We start from the raw sequence: 21,030 nt of genomic DNA, 5'->3' as shown, positions 1-21,030 counted from the left end.
TCATTGTGCCTACAGGTACATATGGCAGAAAATACATGTACATGTACATGTACATGTCTGCATGATTAATTAAACACATGCACACCTAAAAAAAACACATGCCTATGTAAACACATGCATAGGCCTACCTAACTAATAACATGTTCATGTACATTATTATTGTATTCTATACATCATGACTAAGTAATGGTTTAGGTTGTGGTTTTATTGTAAGCCTATACAACTTCATGATCTTTATCTTGGATTCTCATCTTAGATCGCATTCAGGATACTCTGATCTCTGACCCTTGATCTTAGATTTTTTTGATCCCTGATCTTGATCATGATTTAGTACTCCTTATATATATACAGTCGTCATCGTCTTGAGAACTAATTTATCATATATTCCTTCTCAGATAACTTCCTCATCATTGCACGGGTCTCGTGTTGCATCTGTCTCCACGAAGTTCATCTATTCACTAGGCCTAAGACTAATTTTACCGTTTTCTTTGGAAAATAAGTTTGTGAAATGCAGTTCATATGCATTAATCTGTACTCTTTGAACATTCTTGACAAATTGTGCTTTGAACTCATTTTACAACTTCCTTCATTTAGGTTCTCCATGGCTTTTGTGAGTATGTGTGGTTCTGAAAGTGTATTGTGTCGCAACACGTAGCAACACTTAAAGATGGGCTGCAGTGGCAGTCCAAACAGACCATTTGCCTCACTTTTGCACAGGAACGACGACATGCTATCTCAAAATTTAATTGGAGCATTGAATTGAATTTTGGCCAGATGATTGGTCACGAAAAGAAGACAAATAGACAGAAGATTTAAACGAAATATTGTTTTTCTCTCCCTAAACAGTGTCTTGTGTCGCAACACGTAGCAACACTTAAAGATGGGCTGCAGTGGCAGTCCAAACAGACCATTTGCCTCACTTTTGCACAGGAACGATAGTCCAGGAGGACATGCTATCTCAAAAATTAATTGGAGCATTGAATTGAATTTTGGCCAGATGATTGGTCACGAAAAGAAGACAAAATAGACAGAAGATTTCAACGAAATATTTTTTTTCTCTCCCTAAACAGTGTCTTGTGTCGCAACACGTAGCAACACTTAAAGATGGGCTGCAGTGGCAGTCCAAACAGAACATTTGCCTCACTTTTGCACAGGAACGACGACATGCTATCTCAAAATTTAATTTGAGCATTGAATTGAATTTTGGCCAGATGATTGGTCACGAAAAGAAGACAAATAGACAGAAGATTTAAACGAAATATTGTTTTTCTCTCCCTAAACAGTGTCTTGTGTCGCAACACGTAGCAACACTTAAAGATGGGCTGCAGTGGCAGTCCAAACAGAACATTTGCCTCACTTTTGCACAGGAACGACGACATGCTATCTCAAAAATTAATTGGAGCATTGAATTGAATTTTGGCCAGATGATTGGTCACGAAAAGAAGACAAATAGACAGAAGATTTAAACGAAATATTGTTTTTCTCTCCCTAAACAGTGTCTTGTGTCGCAACACGTAGCAACACTTAAAGATGGGCTGCAGTGGCAGTCCAAACAGACCATTTGCCTCACTTTTGCACAGGAACGATAGTCCAGGACGACATGCTATCTCAAAAATTAATTGGAGCATTGAATTGAATTTTGGCCAGATGATTGGTCACGAAAAGAAGACAAACTAGAGGTATGCGTCTGTTTTGAACAGAGCACACGGCTTTTCCGTTGTCCTTTTTTTTGTGTTTGATAATATTTGTTTTAAAAAATCGGACAAATGACTCTGAAAATCTGGCTATAGGTTGGTTCTTTTAAATTTGTTTCGAAGTTTGTAATTGATCGGATTCAAGATAATTCCGAACTTGTCAATTGAAAAACGTAATGAAACTTTGGAAATAATATACATTAAAAATCAATTTAAAAAATAATGATGACGTTAACATGACGCATTTTTTATTTTAAATATAACATACACATAACTGTATATTTGCCAAGTTTCAGCCCAATTGGCTTGCTAGAACGATAGGTATAAAATGTTTAAATTATAATTTGTAAGATGAGGTCACATGACTAATGACGACGTCATTATGATGTGACTTGTTTAAGACCAACTTTACCGAAGGGCCTTGTACTGTGCGTAGTTTAAAGTTAATAATGATCCTATTTCATGTACAATTTTGCAAGTAGAAGAAAATGTCAAAGTTTAAAAAAATTATAACAAATCAAGCGATGACGTCATCATGACGTCACTTCGGATTTCGCATACTAGTAACTGTATCTGCATATCCACCAAGTTTCAAGACGATCAGATTTACCCTTATATGTGAAATACAAAAATCGCATTTTTGATGACGTCATCATGACGTCATGCACTTTTCACTTTTTTGGTCCACGTATGCATTACCTAACAAACCCATTGCAAAAAGAATTTTGAATTTACCATGTTCCGTTGATAAGATATGGTTTGAGGGTCCAAAACTTCAAAAATTCTTATAAAATCACACGATGACCTCATCGTGACGTCACTCCAATTTTTACCTATAACACATCCCGGTCTACCTACATACCAAGTATGAACCAAATTGGAGTTACCATTCTCGCGATATAGGGCCCTAAAGTATGCACCTTTAAGATGACGTCACATGACCCATGATGACGTCATCATTGCGTCTATCTTCGCGAAAGACCTTTGCTATAATTTTATGTTCTTTGACTATGTAAAGTTTCAATGTTATATGAGTATGCTTTATGCAAAAAGTGCCGATGAGAAAAAACGTGCACAAAGTCTATGGCATTTTGGTTGGAAGTCCCAAGAGGGAAAAAAAAAAAATAATAATAAAATAAGTACAGAAACAAAGGCTTTTCCGCAAATAAGCGGAAAAGCCAAATAGACAGAAGATTTAAACGAAATATTGTTTTTCTCTCCCTAAACAGTGTCTTGTGTCGCGACACGTAGCAACACTTAAGATGGGCTGCAGTGGCAGTCCAAACAGAACATTTGCCTCACTTTTGCACAGGAACGATAGTCCACGACAACGTGCTATCTCAAAAATTAATTGGAGCATTGAATTGAATTTTGGCCAGATGATTGGTCACGAAAAGAAGACAAAATAGACAGAAGATTTAAACGAAATATTGTTTTTCTCTCCCTATGAGGGAACTGTGGCGCACCCAGGTTTTGGCTGGGGGGGGGGGGGTCTACTAAAAATTGCAAAAAATGTTGCCCAAAATTGTTGGCTGCAGAAAAAAAAATCGGCGTTTTCTTCGGGGCGGGCTTTTTAATTACACCCCTATTATACATGTACTTCTCAAAAATATGCCACATACATATCACCAAGGTCAAATCGTGGGACTAAAACAAACAAATTACACCCCCCCCCCAAAAAAGTAAAACAAATTACAACCTCTTGGGGGGTTCAAGCCCCCCGAGCCCTCCCCCCTCCCCCTCCCCACTGGGTGCGCAAAACACTGTGAGGGAACTCAACGTCTCAGACTGCCCGTCGTCAGGAGACTGACATTGACTGAAGAGACGAATAGATCTGCACGGAAAATCCTATCGCTACGGAATACGTAAGCAATGACTTACCTAACTGTCCACTGTGTCATGTCCACCATGTCCTCGTCCTTTTGATGTTTACGAATTATTCTAATGCGCAGCTAATGAAATTCGGTCTCCTTTAAGTTCAAAGGTTAGTCTAGTATAGTAAGTGGAGAGAATTAAGACTTGGGGTTGAGTTCTTAGGAAAGAACACAGCAGGTCAAGTGAGAGTCCGGTAAAAAAATACCGAGCGTTTCATTTCGCTCACGTTATCGTGCACTGGTCCACTGCCAATATTGCCGTGAATTACAGAGCAAAACCAAACCACGACAGCTTAAAAGTTTTCCCGAGTTACCTACAATTATTAATATCGTCACTGTTCTAAAAAGCGTCAAGTTCGGGAATATTTTAACGCTGAAAAAGAAGGCGAAATAATACAGCAGAAATACTTACAATGTGTAAAAGTACGGCGTCCATCTTGAAATGCAAGCGGAGTGGGCAAAAGTCAGACGACAGTTCTAGGCTAGGCGTAATGCGGTTAAAAAAACCTGATCACATATACTTTCATCTCTACGCAAATAAAAAGTCACAGTTTTTCTATGTACATCTATGTAGCCTTATGAGCCCCCCCCCCCCCCCTTGTGATATAATACAGAGATGGAGTGCTTCATGCTGAAAAGGACACCATCATAAACTTTATATAATAAGAAAAATGGGTCCTATTTTTTTTGTGTTCGCCTGCGGACTAACACGAACATTGCCGTCGATGTCTCACGAGCAAGTGAATGAGCGGTTCTGATTGGTCGAAAGTCATTAGGAATGTCTGGGTTGCTAGATTGGCAGAGACACGAAATTTGCATGTGACATGTGCATGCCCTTATTTATAATTACTGTAGCAGATGACAATTATAGTTTATTTGCATATTTTATCGAGATACCAAAATCGGAGGTCAAAGCATGCTACTGTTCACTTATTGTTCACACGACGGTTGTTTTATGACTGTTTTCTAGACTATGTTTTCTGAATGTACTGTAGCAACCCATGTAATAGCAACTAATCATGAATTGTGGGCAATTTTGGGCCGATAACTGGTGTGCACCCTTATAAACACGGTAAGTTCAAGCTATTGAACATTTTGCGTGTTTCGCTCGTACCCCCGCCCTGTTCAATTGCAGGGCTGGGGTACGAGCGAATTTGCGTGTGGCATCAGGTACAATCGAGTGCCTCCGGGTCATGCCATTTGACAATCGATCAGTTATGATGGAGCAATTTATCAGTTAAACTTAAAGCTTTGCTGTCGTAAAATATACCAAATTTTCCAACTGATTTCTGAATTTAGACGTTTTTGAATTTCCCTAAACCCCATCCCCCTCTTTTCGAAAGTTCACCAAAATGTCGATGTTTGGGTGAGTAGTATAACTGGAAGATTACATTTTTTCCTGCGAATTAATCATTCAAATCGTTATTCAATGCCCTTTCTAGTCCACCGTACGTGGAACATTCCTAGTAAATTACGCTGGTTCTCTAACACTTTTGGTGTAATAGTGAATGAGTGCGGGGTACCAGTGCACGGCATGACTATCACGTTGTAAATTTTTGTCTTTCTTTCCGCCGTAGCGCTGTTCGAGAGAAGGAACGGTTTTGTTACAGTAATCGCCTCTGTTTTGGCATCTTTCACAATTGCTCTTATATTTCGACGATTTGTGTCCACCATGGCAAAGCCCAGGGTCTTCTTTGACATGACCGTCGGTGGTGAACCAGTTGGAAGGATCACTTTCGAGGTATTTGGACGTTAAAGAGATTGATCTAGCGTAGGCTAGATTTTTACTTTTAGAATAATAGAAACCAAAATGTACAGTCTCGTGGTTCCGTGGTACAATGATCAATGCAAGGGGCCTACTGCATGCACCAATGGTAGGGGCCTAGTAGTAGAACTATGACTGTAGGCATGTCACAGCAATTTCTTAAAAAAAAAAATGGGTTTTCTGTTTTACATTTTTGGAAAGATCTTGGCAAAAGAAGAAAAAATCTTTCTGAATCATCAATTTTGGTAGCTTGAGTGACTCCAGCTGACATGCTCATATTCATTCACATGTAGCGCTGGAGGAAGGCCTGTGCGTTTCCATGTGGTAGTAGCAAGAGACCCTAAAAAAATGGCCTCTCCCAAAAATTGTTCATTTTCACCTCTAATATCCCACCCCAGAGTTCACCCACATACCTCATACATTCAGCAGTTATTTACGAAGCCTAATGATCGATTTGAAACAAGACCAAAAAAAAAAAAGTGAAAAATCTTGACGATTTCGGTGGCTTGTCCGTAAAAATACGCCTGTTCCAACGGCTGTCTTCCATTTTGTTTTGCTAATTATATTAATGTATGCATCACGTGATGACATAAAAAAAATCGGCGCGCACGATGTATTTGGGTACCACACCGCTTTCAGGCGCCGCAAGTGAGTTCAATTTTCGTCTGGTGCGTTGCCGTGGAGAGCATTCTCGTTGTCTTGCTTTCCGCGACAACGCACCAGACGAAAATTGAACTCACTTGCGGCGCCTGAAAGCGGTGTGGTACCCACATACATCGCGCGCGCCGATTTTTTGATGTCATCATCACGTGATGCATACATTAATATAATTAGCAAAACAAAATGGAATACAGCCGTTGGAACAGGCGTATTTTTACGGACAAGCCACCGAAATCGTCAAGATTTTTCACTTTTTAATTTTTTGGTCTTGTTTCAAATCGATCATAAGGCTTCGTAAATTACTGCTGAAATTATGAGGTATGTGGGTGAACTCTGGGGTGGGATATTAGAGGTGAAAATGAACAATTTTTGGAGAGGCCATTTTTTTAGGGTCTCTTGCTACCACATGGAAACGCACAGGCCTTCCTCCAGCGCTACATGTGAATGAATATGAGCATGTCAGCTGGAGTCACTCAAGCTACAATTTTGGTCAAACGGTTTTTGAAAAAGAGCGTGTTACTAAACATGAGTGACTAGGCCTACTATTTTGATGCATATTTAAGAGTCGAACTGTAAATGTGTATTTCATGTATTTGGTGACAAAAAGCAATTTTTGTGTCAATCTAAATCAAAAACTAGACATTAAATGGTTGTTTCACATATTTATTCAAGAAATGTGGTGTAATTTCTACACAAAAACAATAAATGTTTCATTTGTCATGAATAAAATATTAAATCATAAAAACTGTGAATTGTCGACCGAATTCCTTCGTTTTATGCATGGTCCTCTGAAAAAAGACTTAAGCCCAAAACCAGCGGGTGTAAGAATGAAGAAATGAACAGCCAAATTGCTCGGGCATATCATTCTACTACACATAATGGCTGTTACTTTAGCTGTCATTACCACATACTCGCTCATCATGATTTTTATTCACTGTTTTGAGCTCTTAAACTTTACAGTTGCTACTTTTTGTCAAACATATAAATCAAACTTATCAGAAATGTTCAAATTTTCAACTGAGGACGGTAATTTTTGCGATGTACATCCACTGGTTGAGGCGATTTTGCAAATGCAGTTTCGACCATATCAGCACCGTACGCACGTATATGACGTACGCACGTGCCTCACACAAAACTCGCGAAGTCCAAAGTTACCTCGGTTTTCTTTCAATCATAAAGTGATGATGGTCTCAATAAATACAAGTAAATCTGGCAGTAATGTGATGATGAAACATCAATAACAACTATATAAGGTTCAGAAAAGGTTCCCCCCGAAGTTCGCCAAAACGACACCAGATTCAGAGCGCATGCGTCGTGGGCTTTCCCTGGATGCCAAATTTGTCATCGATCGGTGGCGCCATCACAACTTTTCATCTTGTTTTCCACGAAGGGTGCGGCGCAGCGATTTCGCGAAACCTGCAAATCGCGCGTCGCTGGCGCCAAACTAGAGGCATAAATTTAATATTTTTACATAACAGACCTCCATGAAACTTCGGGAAAATGATAATTATACAGTTTTCTAACAATTAGTAAAATATAAAGTAAAAAAAAAAACAATTTGTATTGGGAAAAAACGATTGGGAAAAAACGATCTTGTTTTTACCGATAAGTTCCGTGCACGGGACATTATCGGAAGCGAAACGCAATGAGCTTGACATGCCTAGACATGACCTTGTCTTTGTCATGTTTGTTGCTGTCTGGTGCCGCCCTTCATTATCGTTGTGACTAGAATAACGAAAAAGAGATGCATATAACCACGGTAACGACAACAAAGACAAGAACAAAATATAAGTCACCTACGACTTCTCAAGGTGTTAGAGACACACTATTGCCTAGTGCTGGGGCTTCAGTGGTACTCCCGATCATTTTGTGAGCTGCAAATAGATGAGATTTGACCAGTTCTCACCATCACACTGCACGAAATGAATCTATTAGATCCATACATTTATTGTTATTATTTTTCTTTTTCATCTACAGCTTTACAATGACGTTGTGCCCAAAACAGCAGGTATGTATTGATAATGCTTTATTAGTGTGCATAAGTAAAGTGATAAAGTATCTTCAGACAGTCCTGCCTCAAAAATATACGTTTGCAAACTTCAAATTTTTATTAAATACCTTACTAGGATGTTGGTAAATGACAGTTTAAGGTGTCCTGTAAAATTATGGTTCCCGGTGTGAAGTCATTTTCAAGAAAAGTGGTATTTTTGTATAAATTTCCGGCGGCGGTCGGCCGACCACCGTTGGAAAAACCGGACTATTTTCAACTACTGCTCCAACTACTCTCTTTTTTTTCAGCCCAAATTTTGTTTCCTATTGGTTACATGTTAATAAACGGGTGCAGCCCAGCTAGACAGGTTCCCTTACCGTACAATTTTCCGGCATCTATAAATTGATCCAGTTCATCTTTAATGGAGTCGGGGAACCAGACTACTTGAACAATTTTTTTTTTTTTTTTGGTTGTTTTTCCGGCATTTTCGAGCACAAAACTTCAAACGTGTCGGTGTAACAATATTTGTTCCCCTCAAGTAGTTAATTTGCCAGTGATGTACCGGTACACTCTGTCTTCATCTTCATGTTACGACCTTTCCACAGAAAACTTCCGTGCCTTGTGTACCGGCGAGAAAGGGTTTGGCTACAAGGGCTCCGTTTTTCACCGCATCATTCCCGACTTCATGTGTCAGGGGGGCGACTTCACCAAAGGAGACGGCACCGGAGGAAAGAGTATCTACGGGGAGAAGTTCGCTGATGAGAACTTCAAGAAGATCCACACAGAACCAGGTATGTCATTAACATTAAATTGCAGGGGGGGGGGGGGGATTCTGGTACATGTACTGTACAATGTTGGAGAAGTATACGTGTTTGTCCTTGCAATTGAGTAATCTCAGTCATGTGCACAGATGGTCGCACCAATTCAGCTCTTCATGTCACAGGGTCATATTAACCTCACTCTGTACGCATTTTTGCGAGGAATTAACCTCAATCCTGCAATAGCCTCCAACTGTTTTATGTTAAAATGGCGTACAGCCTCAATCCTGCAAAATCCTCCATTATTTCTTGAATGTGGTCCTTGGAGGGGTGGCCCCTGCCTCAGTAATGTAAAAGTTCTGTCCATGGATCACAAAAAGGTGTGCGTTCTTTCAGCAAAACGAAAACAATTCACACACATCCCTATGTGATGTGTTTTCGTTTTGCTGAAAGAACACTGAATTTTGTTGTGATGACAAAATAAGTTTCTACAAATATTCACTTTGTGGGCCCTTAAACCTTTTTGACGTACCTCAAAATAAGCAACCTCAGCATCAGTTTTACTGGGTGACAAACAGGTATCCTGACCTCCAGTTTCGTGACATATCTTGTATATGATGAAGTTGCAAGACATTTGGAAAGACTCGGTGACGAAAATTCTTCTTGTTTTTTTCCTGAAGGTATTCTGTCTATGGCCAACGCTGGTCCCAACACTAATGGTTCGCAGTTCTTCATTACCACGGTGAAAACATCTTGGCTTGACGGCAAACACGTGGTGTTTGGAAAGGTCGTCGATGGTATGGATATCGTTAAAAACAAACTTGAACCTCAGGGCTCCCGGGATGGGAAAACTAAGAAGAAGGTCATAATTGCTGATTGCGGGCAGCTTTAAACGTGAGATCCCACCACTATCCCCAATAGATCATGGCCCATAAGCAACAGATTTGGGGGGAATTCAAGCATAGGCTTACATTAAGTCCATATTGTGTTTGTGTCTAGATTTGTGGTTTAAGAACCAGTTAAATAATTTGTACCTCTTTTCTTAATCAGGTAGATGTGCATTTTATAGTGACTTAATAGTCATTTTTTTTTATTAGGATGCAAGAATAGCACATTTACTAGTTACCACTGTGATATATTTTCTCACTTTGTGGATGGATAAATATTGACTATATCACACATACGAAATGAACAAAAGCTCCTCGCGATTTGCATCATTTGTTAATTTTTTTTTCCCATTAGAAGTCATATTCAGTTCAAATTTTCAACATGGATAAAGAAAGGAATCTTGTTAAATTCAAATACTTTGCAGTTTAATACACACCTCAAGAGTGAAGAAAGTTCACAATTTATTGTTTACTTGATTCAGTAGTTGTGATGTGTTAAGATCTTTTTCACCTTTTCTCTGGTTTTGTAGTAATTCACGATGTACTGTTGGATGGTATTGCATGATATAGTTTTTGTATTGCAATCAGTAGTAGGTATGCATGTCTTAAGAAGCAAAACACTATTCAGAATTTCCTTCATCCAAAAAGATCGCTTATCGATCAAAACTGTATCCCATGGAAGCTACTCATTACACATGCGCATACGCTAACCTAGCAAAAATCTCTTAAATCGGAAGCGGTAAATGTACGCTTTACTGTACTAATACATCCTTTCAATATTCCTTGCTTTGTGAAGCAATACTATTAAATACCACTAAATCTGCTGATATATCACCTTCGTAGTTAGTGAGCTGTAAAGATTAAGAACAAAAACCCAAATTCAACACAATCAATTCTATGAACGTAGAGTATGACATGGATGAAGGACTAAAAAAAAAATATTAGCACTGTGGTTGTTATCTAACATCATTTTTAACATTCAAAATGTTACATTAAGAATTTCGGGTATGTGATGCCAATGTAAAATCCTTTGCAGTTATACCAGTTAGACTGTTTACCTTAAACATCTTGAGCACTTCATGGATTTAAACATTAATGTCTTTTTCGTCTTTGTGCATTTAACAAAACAAACAATGATCGAATGTGACATTGGTCCATACTGGAATTGTATATCAATAAACGACACTGCAGTGTACATATATTTTGTCCTTTGGTTTTATTTGCGTAGCTGGCTGAGTAATATTTTTGTATGAGTAACATTTCATAATTTGATAAGTGAAGGGTGTACCTTATATCTTGATAAGTATCAGGGGAGGGATAATTGAAAGATTTAAAATTACATTTTAACCAGAAGATATGCACGCGGAAACATTCAAGATTAAATCAACTTGCGAAGATAAAGCTGCTGCGAGAATAAGGTGAAAGTGCTTAGCCTTAGATTTTGGGTGAAGACAAATTAACAAAGTCTTGATTGATTGCTTTTAGTTAAAGTCATACTTGCGGCTTGTCTAGGTATCAACCATCCAGTGTGTAAATTAAACATTTGAGCTGACCAGCCAATGTTAAAGTCCGCAATTCCTACCCCAGACATAAGGCCTCTACCCCTCAGCTTTCGACTCTCTCTGGAGACTAAGTCAGAACAACCTAAGGGTTTTAATTACCAGAATCCTTACTTTTTTAAGAAAAACCCGGTGGTGTAGTGGTAAGAGTGTAAGGCTACATACCCAAAGGTTCCCGGTTCAAGTCCCACCCATGCACAATTTTGTCAGAAAACTTAGTATATATTTTAAAAAAAGTCTAAAAGCTCCTCAGGACGGGCCCAGGATCTGAACCGGGGACATCCCGGTTCGGATCCTGCGCACGTCCTACTGAGCTACTGGCTCTTCTTGAAAATTGTGTTCGGACGTTATATATAAACCTTAGGTTGTGATATTTCGAAATATTACCCATAAGCACTCAGTATATTACCATATCATGGATATTCATCATATGCAAATGAAACGGGATAAACAGGTAGCCAGTATTTCTGTAGCATCATCCACAGACATTAATTTTACAAAATATAAAATGGCACCAACAAACACCGAAATGAGTCAACGTGGAATTCTTTTATTTTTTGATAGCTACAATTTTTAACAAGGACAAAGAACATGGCACATTATGATGCATAATAATTGACACAGAATCAAACTTCAGAGAGGAAACATTGTCCAGTCTAAACAGCTACGATTCTTACTGATAAATTCATACGGACCCTGATTAGCTCAAAAGATAGCAGAACATCTCTTTTCATACTTATAGTTCCAACCTTTATTCTGGACAGCAATGAGCTATACACCCACAATTCCATTTCGCCAGCTACATTTACAGGACAATTGTCCAGCATATACTAATTTTTCACATTCCCAATACATCTTTACAATAATTTCAAGACTTATTTTCCAAGACCCTTTTCATCGGAACGTCCGTTTTCTTCTATTCCTAGTAATAGTAAATATGACAGGCATGGATATCGAATTTTGGGATCATCCAACAAGCCTTTAGAAAGGTTGCACTTGAAATCTACAGCTGCTGCTACTGATACGCATCTTCTACACTTACTGTTATGCATCCCAAAATCCCCCCCCCCCCCCAGTAACCCATTTTGAAATTACGGAAATAGGCGTTACATACAGGTACACGCTACACTTTGTTAAAATCTGATATGCTTTTACAATTTTATAAGAATCCTCTGCGCTGTGATAAAAGAAAAATACCACAAGTTTCTCACAAGTACTGCCTCAATACGTCAAATATACCGTCTGATTATTTTTATAGCTGATATTAATAGTTTCGTTTAACAATCGCTATCACTTTTAAAACTGGATAATAATTACTTTGTATTTCAACATGCTTTAAAAACATTGCAAGAGAAGAATTACGGTATGCATCAGAGGAACAGGCTTTCAATGTGAAATTTGACAAGGAAAACAAAATATAAAGCTGAAAAACGAACGCGCTACTGAAATCTACTGAAATATAGTTGATTTAAAATGCTGGTCAACTATGAAATATGCTTGGAACTACTTGCATCTATTGGAGTGAGTTCTAATATGCATCATGCTATGTTGTCTGTGTTGTACCACAATGAATGGCTATTACTACACTCTTGCCACAAAACACACCTGCATATAATACATCTAGACGAGCCATTGACTAGCGTTACTAACCCCAATCATTACACGATTCATTATAATGCATTTATCTTACATATTTGTTTTAAACACAATCTTAAACCTTTATTAGGTTTTTTTTTTTATTTCACTAACTTGGCAAACACAAAACCAACAAACTTTACACCTGGTCGTTCACGACCTATTTGATTACTTCAGAAAATCCCAACCAAAACACAAAACAAACAAAAACCAAACCAAATAATCAAAAATTAATTCAGAACGATCAACTACTTTCCTCAAATTAAAATAGAAAACACAATTTACAATTCCTTTGTGTTGTTTTACAATGAGCACATCCATATCTTTTTTTCGGCGTCATTTTTCTTCATCAAATTTTCACAAACCGCTCATTAGGAAAGTCAACCGACTGCAACTAAATATCTACAACTGGTAGTCCTACGGAAAACAAAAAATCACAGTAATTTCTCCCGAAGAAGTCTACTCTGTTTTAAAGACCATCAAAATGACGCACATGAAATCAAACAAAAACTGAATCCAACATTCCAAGTTATTTAAATATTAAGAAAAAAATCCAGTAATTATCACCATGTATTTCCTCACTATCCAATCGCTCTAAGCAATTGTTTTCAACCAAAATCATGTCATTTACCTCTATCAGATAAACAAACTTCTATTTATTTTTTTATTAATTTCGAAAACACCTTAATTATCTCAGGGTTTACGACATCAACACTGTCAGCATACAAAAAGTACAAATTATATCTTGAAAATCGGGTACGTTGGTAAAACATCATATCTCAATTCCAACAGTGTCACAGAAAATAGGTCCAGTCAATTTGAGTAACTTTACCACGATAATAAAAAAAACCACAAAAAAAATGTGAGACACAAAGATGTGCACAACAATTATCCACTTTTACAACAGGATGAACACTGGTTATATAGTGTGTAGTGACACGACGGTAGGAAAAACTCATTAGAAGATAACGCCAATTTTTAATTGCCATCTTTCGCAATGTTACATCACAAGATTGAGCAAGACTTAACGATATGAATGTTTAAATCTTTGGCTGTAGTATCCCAGCCCCACAATCCAAATGCAGATTAATACATATTCTTTTTTTCTAACACCAAATTTTTTGTACATTTTAACCATTGTTACAAAGTAGTAACTTGATATCAACGCTTAATTTAACCTTTTTCAATTCTTCCATATATGGTAACTGATTTATTTTTACATTAACTATGAACTACACCAGCTAACATGTCTTATACAGGGACACAAATTGCAATGTCACAGTGCTTGATAGCCGGTTAAGATCTGGAACAAATCTACATAGAATAAAACTGCCGCGAAATCCCAATAAGTAAAGAAAATACACAATTGTGAAACATTACTATTAGAATTGTTTTCTCATCTACCGATACCTATCAAATGTTTACTCCCCTTGTATTAACCCTATTGTAAAATAAAAAAGGAAGATAGAAGAACTTTGAAGATAAACATTTTCTTGATGATAAAAACGTTCAATTTATAGTCCAAATTTATGTCAAATCCAACAGAGAAGTCCATCATGTGCGCAGATTTTTAAGACCGCACCAGGCCAGGGGTATTTTATTAAAAAGTCAGCCATTTTGTTTCGACATTGTCAGGTGATCTCTGAAACATTTTTTTTTTTTTACAAACGCTCTCTGTAAGGATGTGTCGCTGGACGAGACGACAATTTAAATTTCTGATTCTTCCGGATCTTCCACGACCTGCTCGGATTCCTTCTTGCCGTCTTCTAGCAGAAACTGATCCACCATCTTCTGCAGGTCTTCTCTCAGCTCGCTGGAATCTACCTCTTCGCCGTCCTCTTCGATGTTGGTCTGCACGTCCTCTGTCGTGTCGACTTCCTCTCCGTCTCGGATGACGGTCTTACGACTCGTCTTCTTGTGGACTGTGATCCTAATCAGAGAAGAAGAGAGATTTATATTTATTTCCTTGTAATTCTTTCTGGTACCGAAACCAAGGCAATGTAGCTGGGTAGGCTAAAGGAAGAAGACGATAAAGAAATGTTCAGCTTTAGATGTGGGGGGAAAAACGGCTGAGAGATACTCCAGGAAAAAACATGTTGCGTTAATTAGAAAGCATTTATAGGCTCCAGATACATGCCCATCGCTTCCTCAGTCTGGCTTCCAGACGCACAATTACAAAATTACAACACCGTTTGCAAATGGTGCCCGACTAAATAAAGTGCAAAATGTATGGGAGCCCAGAGAGACCACATCAAGCTTATACTCGATCGTAACCCCATCTAAAAACACGTTAAAATTGCGCAGCAGCAGGATTCCAATCAAACTAGTGAGTTTGGCAGGTTATAGACGTCATCTTACATTGAGAAAAACAGGGATGTGATTGGTCTGTGACAAAAAAACCTGAAAATGTTATGCATGAAGTGCAAACTCTGGCGAGCGCTAAGCCAGTTTGAATTTTGCCGACCCGCATGGCTTCGGCAATGCGCATGCAGACCAGAAAGCGGATACTTTTTGGGCCTAACCTGATGCAAAAGAAAAATGCACCATTTGTCAAACTGTGACGAACCTGTGTACTCCGTCAGCATCAGCTTCTCCCTGCGGCATGACAAAGTTTGGATCGTTAGGATCCACCTCAACAGTCTGCATGACGCGACGGATGATTCTCTTCTTGGTCACCTTCCGGATTGTACCGTCCGGCAGCTCCTCTTCAAACTCCTCCACGATCTCTTGGACATCCTCGCTGGGATCTGACACTGTCGGTTTGGAGACAGCATCGCTAGGCTGGTCTTCCGGTGCCTGGGTTGGCTGGGCTTCGTATTGGTACGGTCGGTCTCCTGTGTAAGGGAATAAAAGTTGCATTTGGTTTGTGGAGTTCAAAGACGGCGACATCCCAAACTTTGCAGTTTAATCGAAACTGCATTTCGTAGCATCTGCCGGTTGTAACTAATTCAATCTACTAGTGCTGCAATGAACAGTACCGGATTCTGTCATCAGTCTCACCCACCTTTGGTTTGTGAACATTTCTCACAGTGCGTGTGAATGATTTTGACTGTGGTCACCTGACTAACAGTTGTTATCTGATTGGTCGATTGACAGGCAGGTTCTACAAGGCAATCGATTTCAAGCAGGAACAAGTGAGAGTATTCTTGTGACATTGAGAGGGTATCGTGCAAGGAGTGGCTTGTCGCTCTGAAGTTCAGCAATTGAGTTGATTGGGCTCAACTAATATTTCAACACAGGATACTTTCTTGGGCTGTTAACTACAGCAACACATCAGTTGTTAGTTCCAGTCATGCTGACAACAATACACAATTAGTTTAACAAATATTTGGGGGAAAACAGATTTGGAACTCAATGTCGGTGTTTGTGACGACGTGTTATGAACTTGAGGAATCTCATGTCAACTCTCTGCAAAACAAAAATGATGAAGAATGATTCACTGCAGGGCAGACGGTACAATATCAACTGTTTTGGAAAGAATGTTGCATCCTGACACCACTTCAGCGGTTGGGTACAAAGTTGATGGAGAGTCAGGAACATTTTCTAAGTTTTCCTGACAAAATTGGAAATGTTTCTCAGTCCCAGATTTGTGTCTTATCAACATTTTCGCAATGACTGACCCTTAATATATTGAGATGATATATGAAGGAAAAGAGGCGTCAGGTTGCAGCATTCGTTTCACTTTTTGTGTAACAAGTCTCAATTGTTAGTGACATAGTACACAATAATATCACGTGAAATGTTAGCAAGGAGTGTTATAGGACTTGGATGAGACGATGGTTCAAATACACAACAACGGTGACAACATGAAGTCCTGTAAATGATTATGAATTAAGAAGCACTGCATGAGAAAATGTGGGAGTTTTGGCAGAAGAATTGCCGAGTATCAACAAAGCAGGCAAAACTGGCTTACAAGGAAACTGTTCTTAACAACTGTCCAAGCTACACAATGGTACACTGCAACGATATTTCAACAGTGAGTAATTTTGTACAGAAATTGTACAGAAAGCTGTTGGAAATTTTTCAAATTATTAAATCATCACGGGAAACTGCTCACTGTATGATCGGTAAACAACTTGAAACTGGGAAAGATTCCCATATCTGGTCATCACTTATTCTTCCCTGCAGTGACCTATCAGCCATCAGAAAGTGATAATTTGTCCTAAAAAGTCAAATTTAGCAGGGAAAATATTGAAGTATTTACTGAGAAACAGTTAGAAATTTTCAGACCAGTCTCATACGGTTTGTGCACAGGGTGACAAATGATGGCCAGATATGGGAATCTTTCCACAAGGGAGGCAAAGTGGAATTAGAGTTTCCACACAAGATAGTTGACGGGTCTTGGTTTATAGCAGGAGACAAGACGTTTCAATCAATCCTGAGATCGTTCCGTGATGAATTCATGCCAGACTTTTCTGCAAAAGCACAGATTGCAAACAGCTGGACAAAGATGTTAGTACACTCAAGGAATTTGAAGGGAAAGAAGCGTCATCTAAAGGGAAAGTACCATGCAGATAGCATTGTTAGTTATGGGTGAGGGGAGAAGGTGCAGTTAAACAGGGGGTAACTTGAGGTTTACCTTAAGGTTTACCTTGAGGTTTGCCAAGCCCTATTTCGACAATTGATTCAAATATTGCTTTTCTTAATTTGTGGTTCTTTTAATATTTTTGCAACATGACTCTCATTGTGTGGGTGGAGGTTGAAAATGGAAATAATCATGAGATGAGCTTGAGGGAAGATGGACGGTAGACTTGCACTAGTCTCCTCACCGTTTGCCTCGCCCGGTTCCTGGATGTCGGGAGGGAACTCGACGGTCGGCTCTGTGGATATCTTGGGCAGATTCTCTGTCACCGATGACAACAGAAAGTGGGCATCAGTTAGTACGATGTGGGGCAGGTCATGAAATGGATGTTAAAGTTTCAGACAAGGCAGGCAAAGTAAGTTCACAACACGTTAACAAAACACCCTTTTTGTCTACTAAGCTATTAAAATGCGTTTGATTCGTTAAGAAAATGTTAAAATTAATCTTGATTTAGTTCTGATGACAATTATGTACTTTTGTTGGCTCAACTCTGTTATTTGTTTTTATCCCTAGTTCTTGGTAAATGCAGCCATATTGGTCATGCTCCAAGAAGTCCAGGCAAATTACCACAGTGAGGCATACTTTGGCACCGGTCTTTTTCATTTTGAAACCTTTGCAAACCAAATAAATTTGAAACTAGGTCTCCAAAACAAGGCTCCCCAATATCAGTATCTTATTTAGGATACTGTGCTTGCATCCACATGCAAAATCAGTGTGATTCTTTAATAAAGTTTCCAACATCTTACAAATGTTAAGTTCAGTTTGAAGTCTAGAGTTATATGTTACATGCTGTGTTACATCTCCTTGTGAACAGAAGAAAACTCACTAAAGTTTAATTAATAACAATTTTTTTTTACAAAATTTCAGTCTGATTGTGCTCTTATTATGAAAATGGAAACATACAATCTTTAGAGGTACACACTGAATCCCATGCTTTTTGGTGTTAAAGAAGACATCATGAAGTGCTAGAAATCTGAAGTGCTAGAAATCATGAAGTGCTAGAAATCATTAGGGCCATGTTTCAAATTGGCGAATGGGAGAACTTGTTTTCTTTCGAGTATCATGTTAATAAAAGTTAGAGTTCAACAGTTAAAAAAGGGAAACATTCAAAGCTAATTGTGGTAGTAGTTGTACTTCATTCTATTTATTAATTTGTAAAACAAAAACTTAGCGATTTTCAACATTCAATTTGGTCCATTTGACATCAAGAATGTTGCCATTCCAAAACCGTTATTGAACTTCGATGTTTTTCATGTTCTTTTTTACTCTTGTTACCTTTCTGGGAAAGAGGGTTTTCGTCCCAGTCAGTGATTTCAGGAGTTTTGGGCTCAGGGGGGCCAGCTGTTAGACAGAAGGAGACAATTCGAAATTCAGAGGGGGGACATTTTTGGGGGGGGGCCAAAAAGATGATATTTAACCCTAACTAACTCCCTAGGGGGTGTGCAAAATCATATTGAAATTGGAGGATTCAGGACTGTTAGGGCTATTGAACTCATTTTGATAATACCTTCCTAACTGAAGCATGAGAGATAATGGGTTCATTCCACTTACACAAACAATGCCAACGTTTGCCAACATTGGCATCGTCTGTGCAAGTGGGACTGACCGTTTGCCACTAATATTGGCGAAGTTTGCAACAAAGTTAAATGGTGTGTTTTCGGTATGTTTTGCAAAACGGCCGACACACACACAATGAATGTAATGTTTCTGGTGGGGCGGAAATTTTCAGATTTCTACATCTCCAGTCAGTTCATATTGTTACTGGAGACATAGGCCTAACGCAGGATTCATTTTCTTTTTTATTTTAAAAGTTGCTATCCAAACAGTGACACATGTAGGATTGGCATACAGAGCGCCGCATTTTTACACCACTTTTTCGGTGACATTATCGTTCCATCTGCGTTGAGCACATTCACAGGGCCTAGCCAACAACACAATCATGTTCGTGTAAGTAGAATACACCCCAGATGTAATTTACAATGTTTAGCAAGATTTTGATACGCAGCGATGGGTGTGGTTAGATGAGTTTTAGCATTGGTAGGAAAGAGATGATACACACAGACACGACTGAAACCTTTGAAAACCCACAAAAATAACGAAGGATCGATTACAAAAAGTACTGGGGTGACACCTAATACTTGTGGCGGTGCTGTTGCTTAGGTTCCCAACTAAACCACAAAACATGAAGGACTAAGTTCCAATGATTTTTCCCCCTCTTTTCTCATCTCATAATAGAAGATTTGGTTCTTTTCCTCTCTTGTCTGTATAAGAACATTCAAGCCAATGTCTTGAATGCAGACTCAAGAATAACAAATTTACCTCTCCGGTGAAAATTTGTGGGTGAAAATTTGTGAGTGAGAATTTGAAAACTTATGAACTTTAAAAAAAAAAAAACTCCTCTGTTAGGCCATCAGCCTCGGTCCAAAATTTGTGCCACCGGTATCAAATGAGGGGAATAATCGTCATAGCAATTTTTGGCAAGGTATATCGGTACACCTCCAGAATTGGAAAATATGTGATAGCATTGTAACGGTGGCAGCTTTTTGGGTGTTATCACCTTTTTTTTTAAAATGGTCATCAAATTGCTTGTTACCACTCTAGGGGCGGTGTACCTTGCACATGCGCACTATTATAATTTATGCTCCGATTTGATACTGACCAAACCCCCAGGCTGATGGCCTATGTGTTGTGCAGTGAGATGCAAACTTTCCCACACGCCATCATGGAGTTTGTGTCAAATCCTCACAAAGTCAATCACAAGTCATTCAGTCTCCATTAATCCCTTGACGCCGGCTGACGGCTAAGCCACACTCCGGAATGATGTGGTCAGCCGTGGAATTAAATCTGTGGGTAGTGGCTAGGCATATGACTAGCAGTGCGGTGCCGCTAGTGCAGAGGCTCTGTGCGGTGATGCGTGTAAGCCTGTGCAGCGAGCATACAAACCCGGCGGCAAGAGGTTAAGTGACAGGATAACGAAATGAATCGTGTCCGGTGGCATTCCTTTGTCATGCCCCGTTCGTTGTGAACCAACTTGCAATTTGACACTGGAATGTCTTGTGATGGACTTGTGATTGACTTGCTGTTAACTTGTGATCAACTTGTTACAGACACGTCCTTGTTTATGACTTGTGATGCACTAAAATCCCGATGAACTCAAGACGAGAAAGTTTGGTGCAAATCTAATGGTTTATAAACAATGTCTGAAGTTAGTAAACACAATCACCATCTGCGTCTTCACCTTGTCTGTCATCCGACGCGCTACTCAGTGGACTGTCTGAGAACCGACGTTCCTCAGGCGAGGAGTCGCCGTCGTAACGATCCGAGTCTGGCGCTAGCTCCACAACGGGAGCCGAGGACTGTACCACAGGGGCAGCCTGGGCGACTGGGGTAAACTCTAGAAAATTGTAATCGTTATCTGATCAATTGCCATCACTGGAGGTCGCAAATATTCTTTTAATGCTGTCTTGGGGGTGATAAACGAAACAAGTTTTCTTAGGTGGGACTAAAGTCCATGACATTCTGATTGCTAATGAGATGTCTTAGGACCCAACGTTCAAGCTTGTTGGGTCAGCAGGCGATTCATCACTAGAATGTCATTTGGAGATGGCCGTTAACATAAAAACCCT

General features: G+C 39.1%; 2 protein-coding genes across 41 annotated transcripts in view; one reads left to right on the top strand and one right to left on the bottom strand.

The window, feature by feature from the left end:
• Nucleotides 1-5,116: 5,116 nt before the first annotated feature.
• On the top strand, nucleotides 5,117-10,823 carry LOC119731260 (peptidyl-prolyl cis-trans isomerase-like). Its single transcript, XM_038204390.1, has 4 exons — nucleotides 5,117-5,309; nucleotides 7,971-8,001; nucleotides 8,589-8,774; nucleotides 9,422-10,823. Exons 1-4 carry the CDS (start codon nucleotides 5,241-5,243, stop codon nucleotides 9,631-9,633), a joined length of 498 nt encoding a protein of 165 aa, XP_038060318.1. The 5' UTR covers nucleotides 5,117-5,240; the 3' UTR covers nucleotides 9,634-10,823.
• Nucleotides 10,824-11,717: 894 nt separating this feature from the next.
• The window catches only part of LOC119731256 (ankyrin-2-like), a 148,769-nt gene continuing 139,456 nt past the window's right edge, over nucleotides 11,718-21,030 (bottom strand). For 33 of the 40 annotated variants that reach the window (XM_038204380.1, XM_038204348.1, XM_038204352.1 and 30 more), the window contains 5 exons: nucleotides 20,628-20,798; nucleotides 18,680-18,745; nucleotides 17,592-17,666; nucleotides 15,389-15,656; nucleotides 11,718-14,752 (listed from right to left, as the gene is read on the bottom strand). In XM_038204380.1, coding sequence (XP_038060308.1) covers nucleotides 14,530-14,752; nucleotides 15,389-15,656; nucleotides 17,592-17,666; nucleotides 18,680-18,745; nucleotides 20,628-20,798 — 803 coding nt within the window. In that variant the 3' untranslated portion in view covers nucleotides 11,718-14,529. The remainder of the gene's footprint in view (nucleotides 14,753-15,388; nucleotides 15,657-17,591; nucleotides 17,667-18,679; nucleotides 18,746-20,627; nucleotides 20,799-21,030) is intronic. The other 7 variants (XM_038204350.1, XM_038204388.1, XM_038204361.1 and 4 more) reach the window with 6 other exon arrangements.

Source organism: Patiria miniata, unplaced genomic scaffold, assembly GCF_015706575.1.
Source record: "Patiria miniata isolate m_02_andy unplaced genomic scaffold, ASM1570657v1 HiC_scaffold_23, whole genome shotgun sequence".
NCBI classification, from domain to species: domain Eukaryota; kingdom Metazoa; phylum Echinodermata; class Asteroidea; order Valvatida; family Asterinidae; genus Patiria; species Patiria miniata.
The sequence above is the reverse complement of the archived record's forward strand: the minus strand, read 5'-3'. Positions and strand labels throughout refer to the sequence as shown.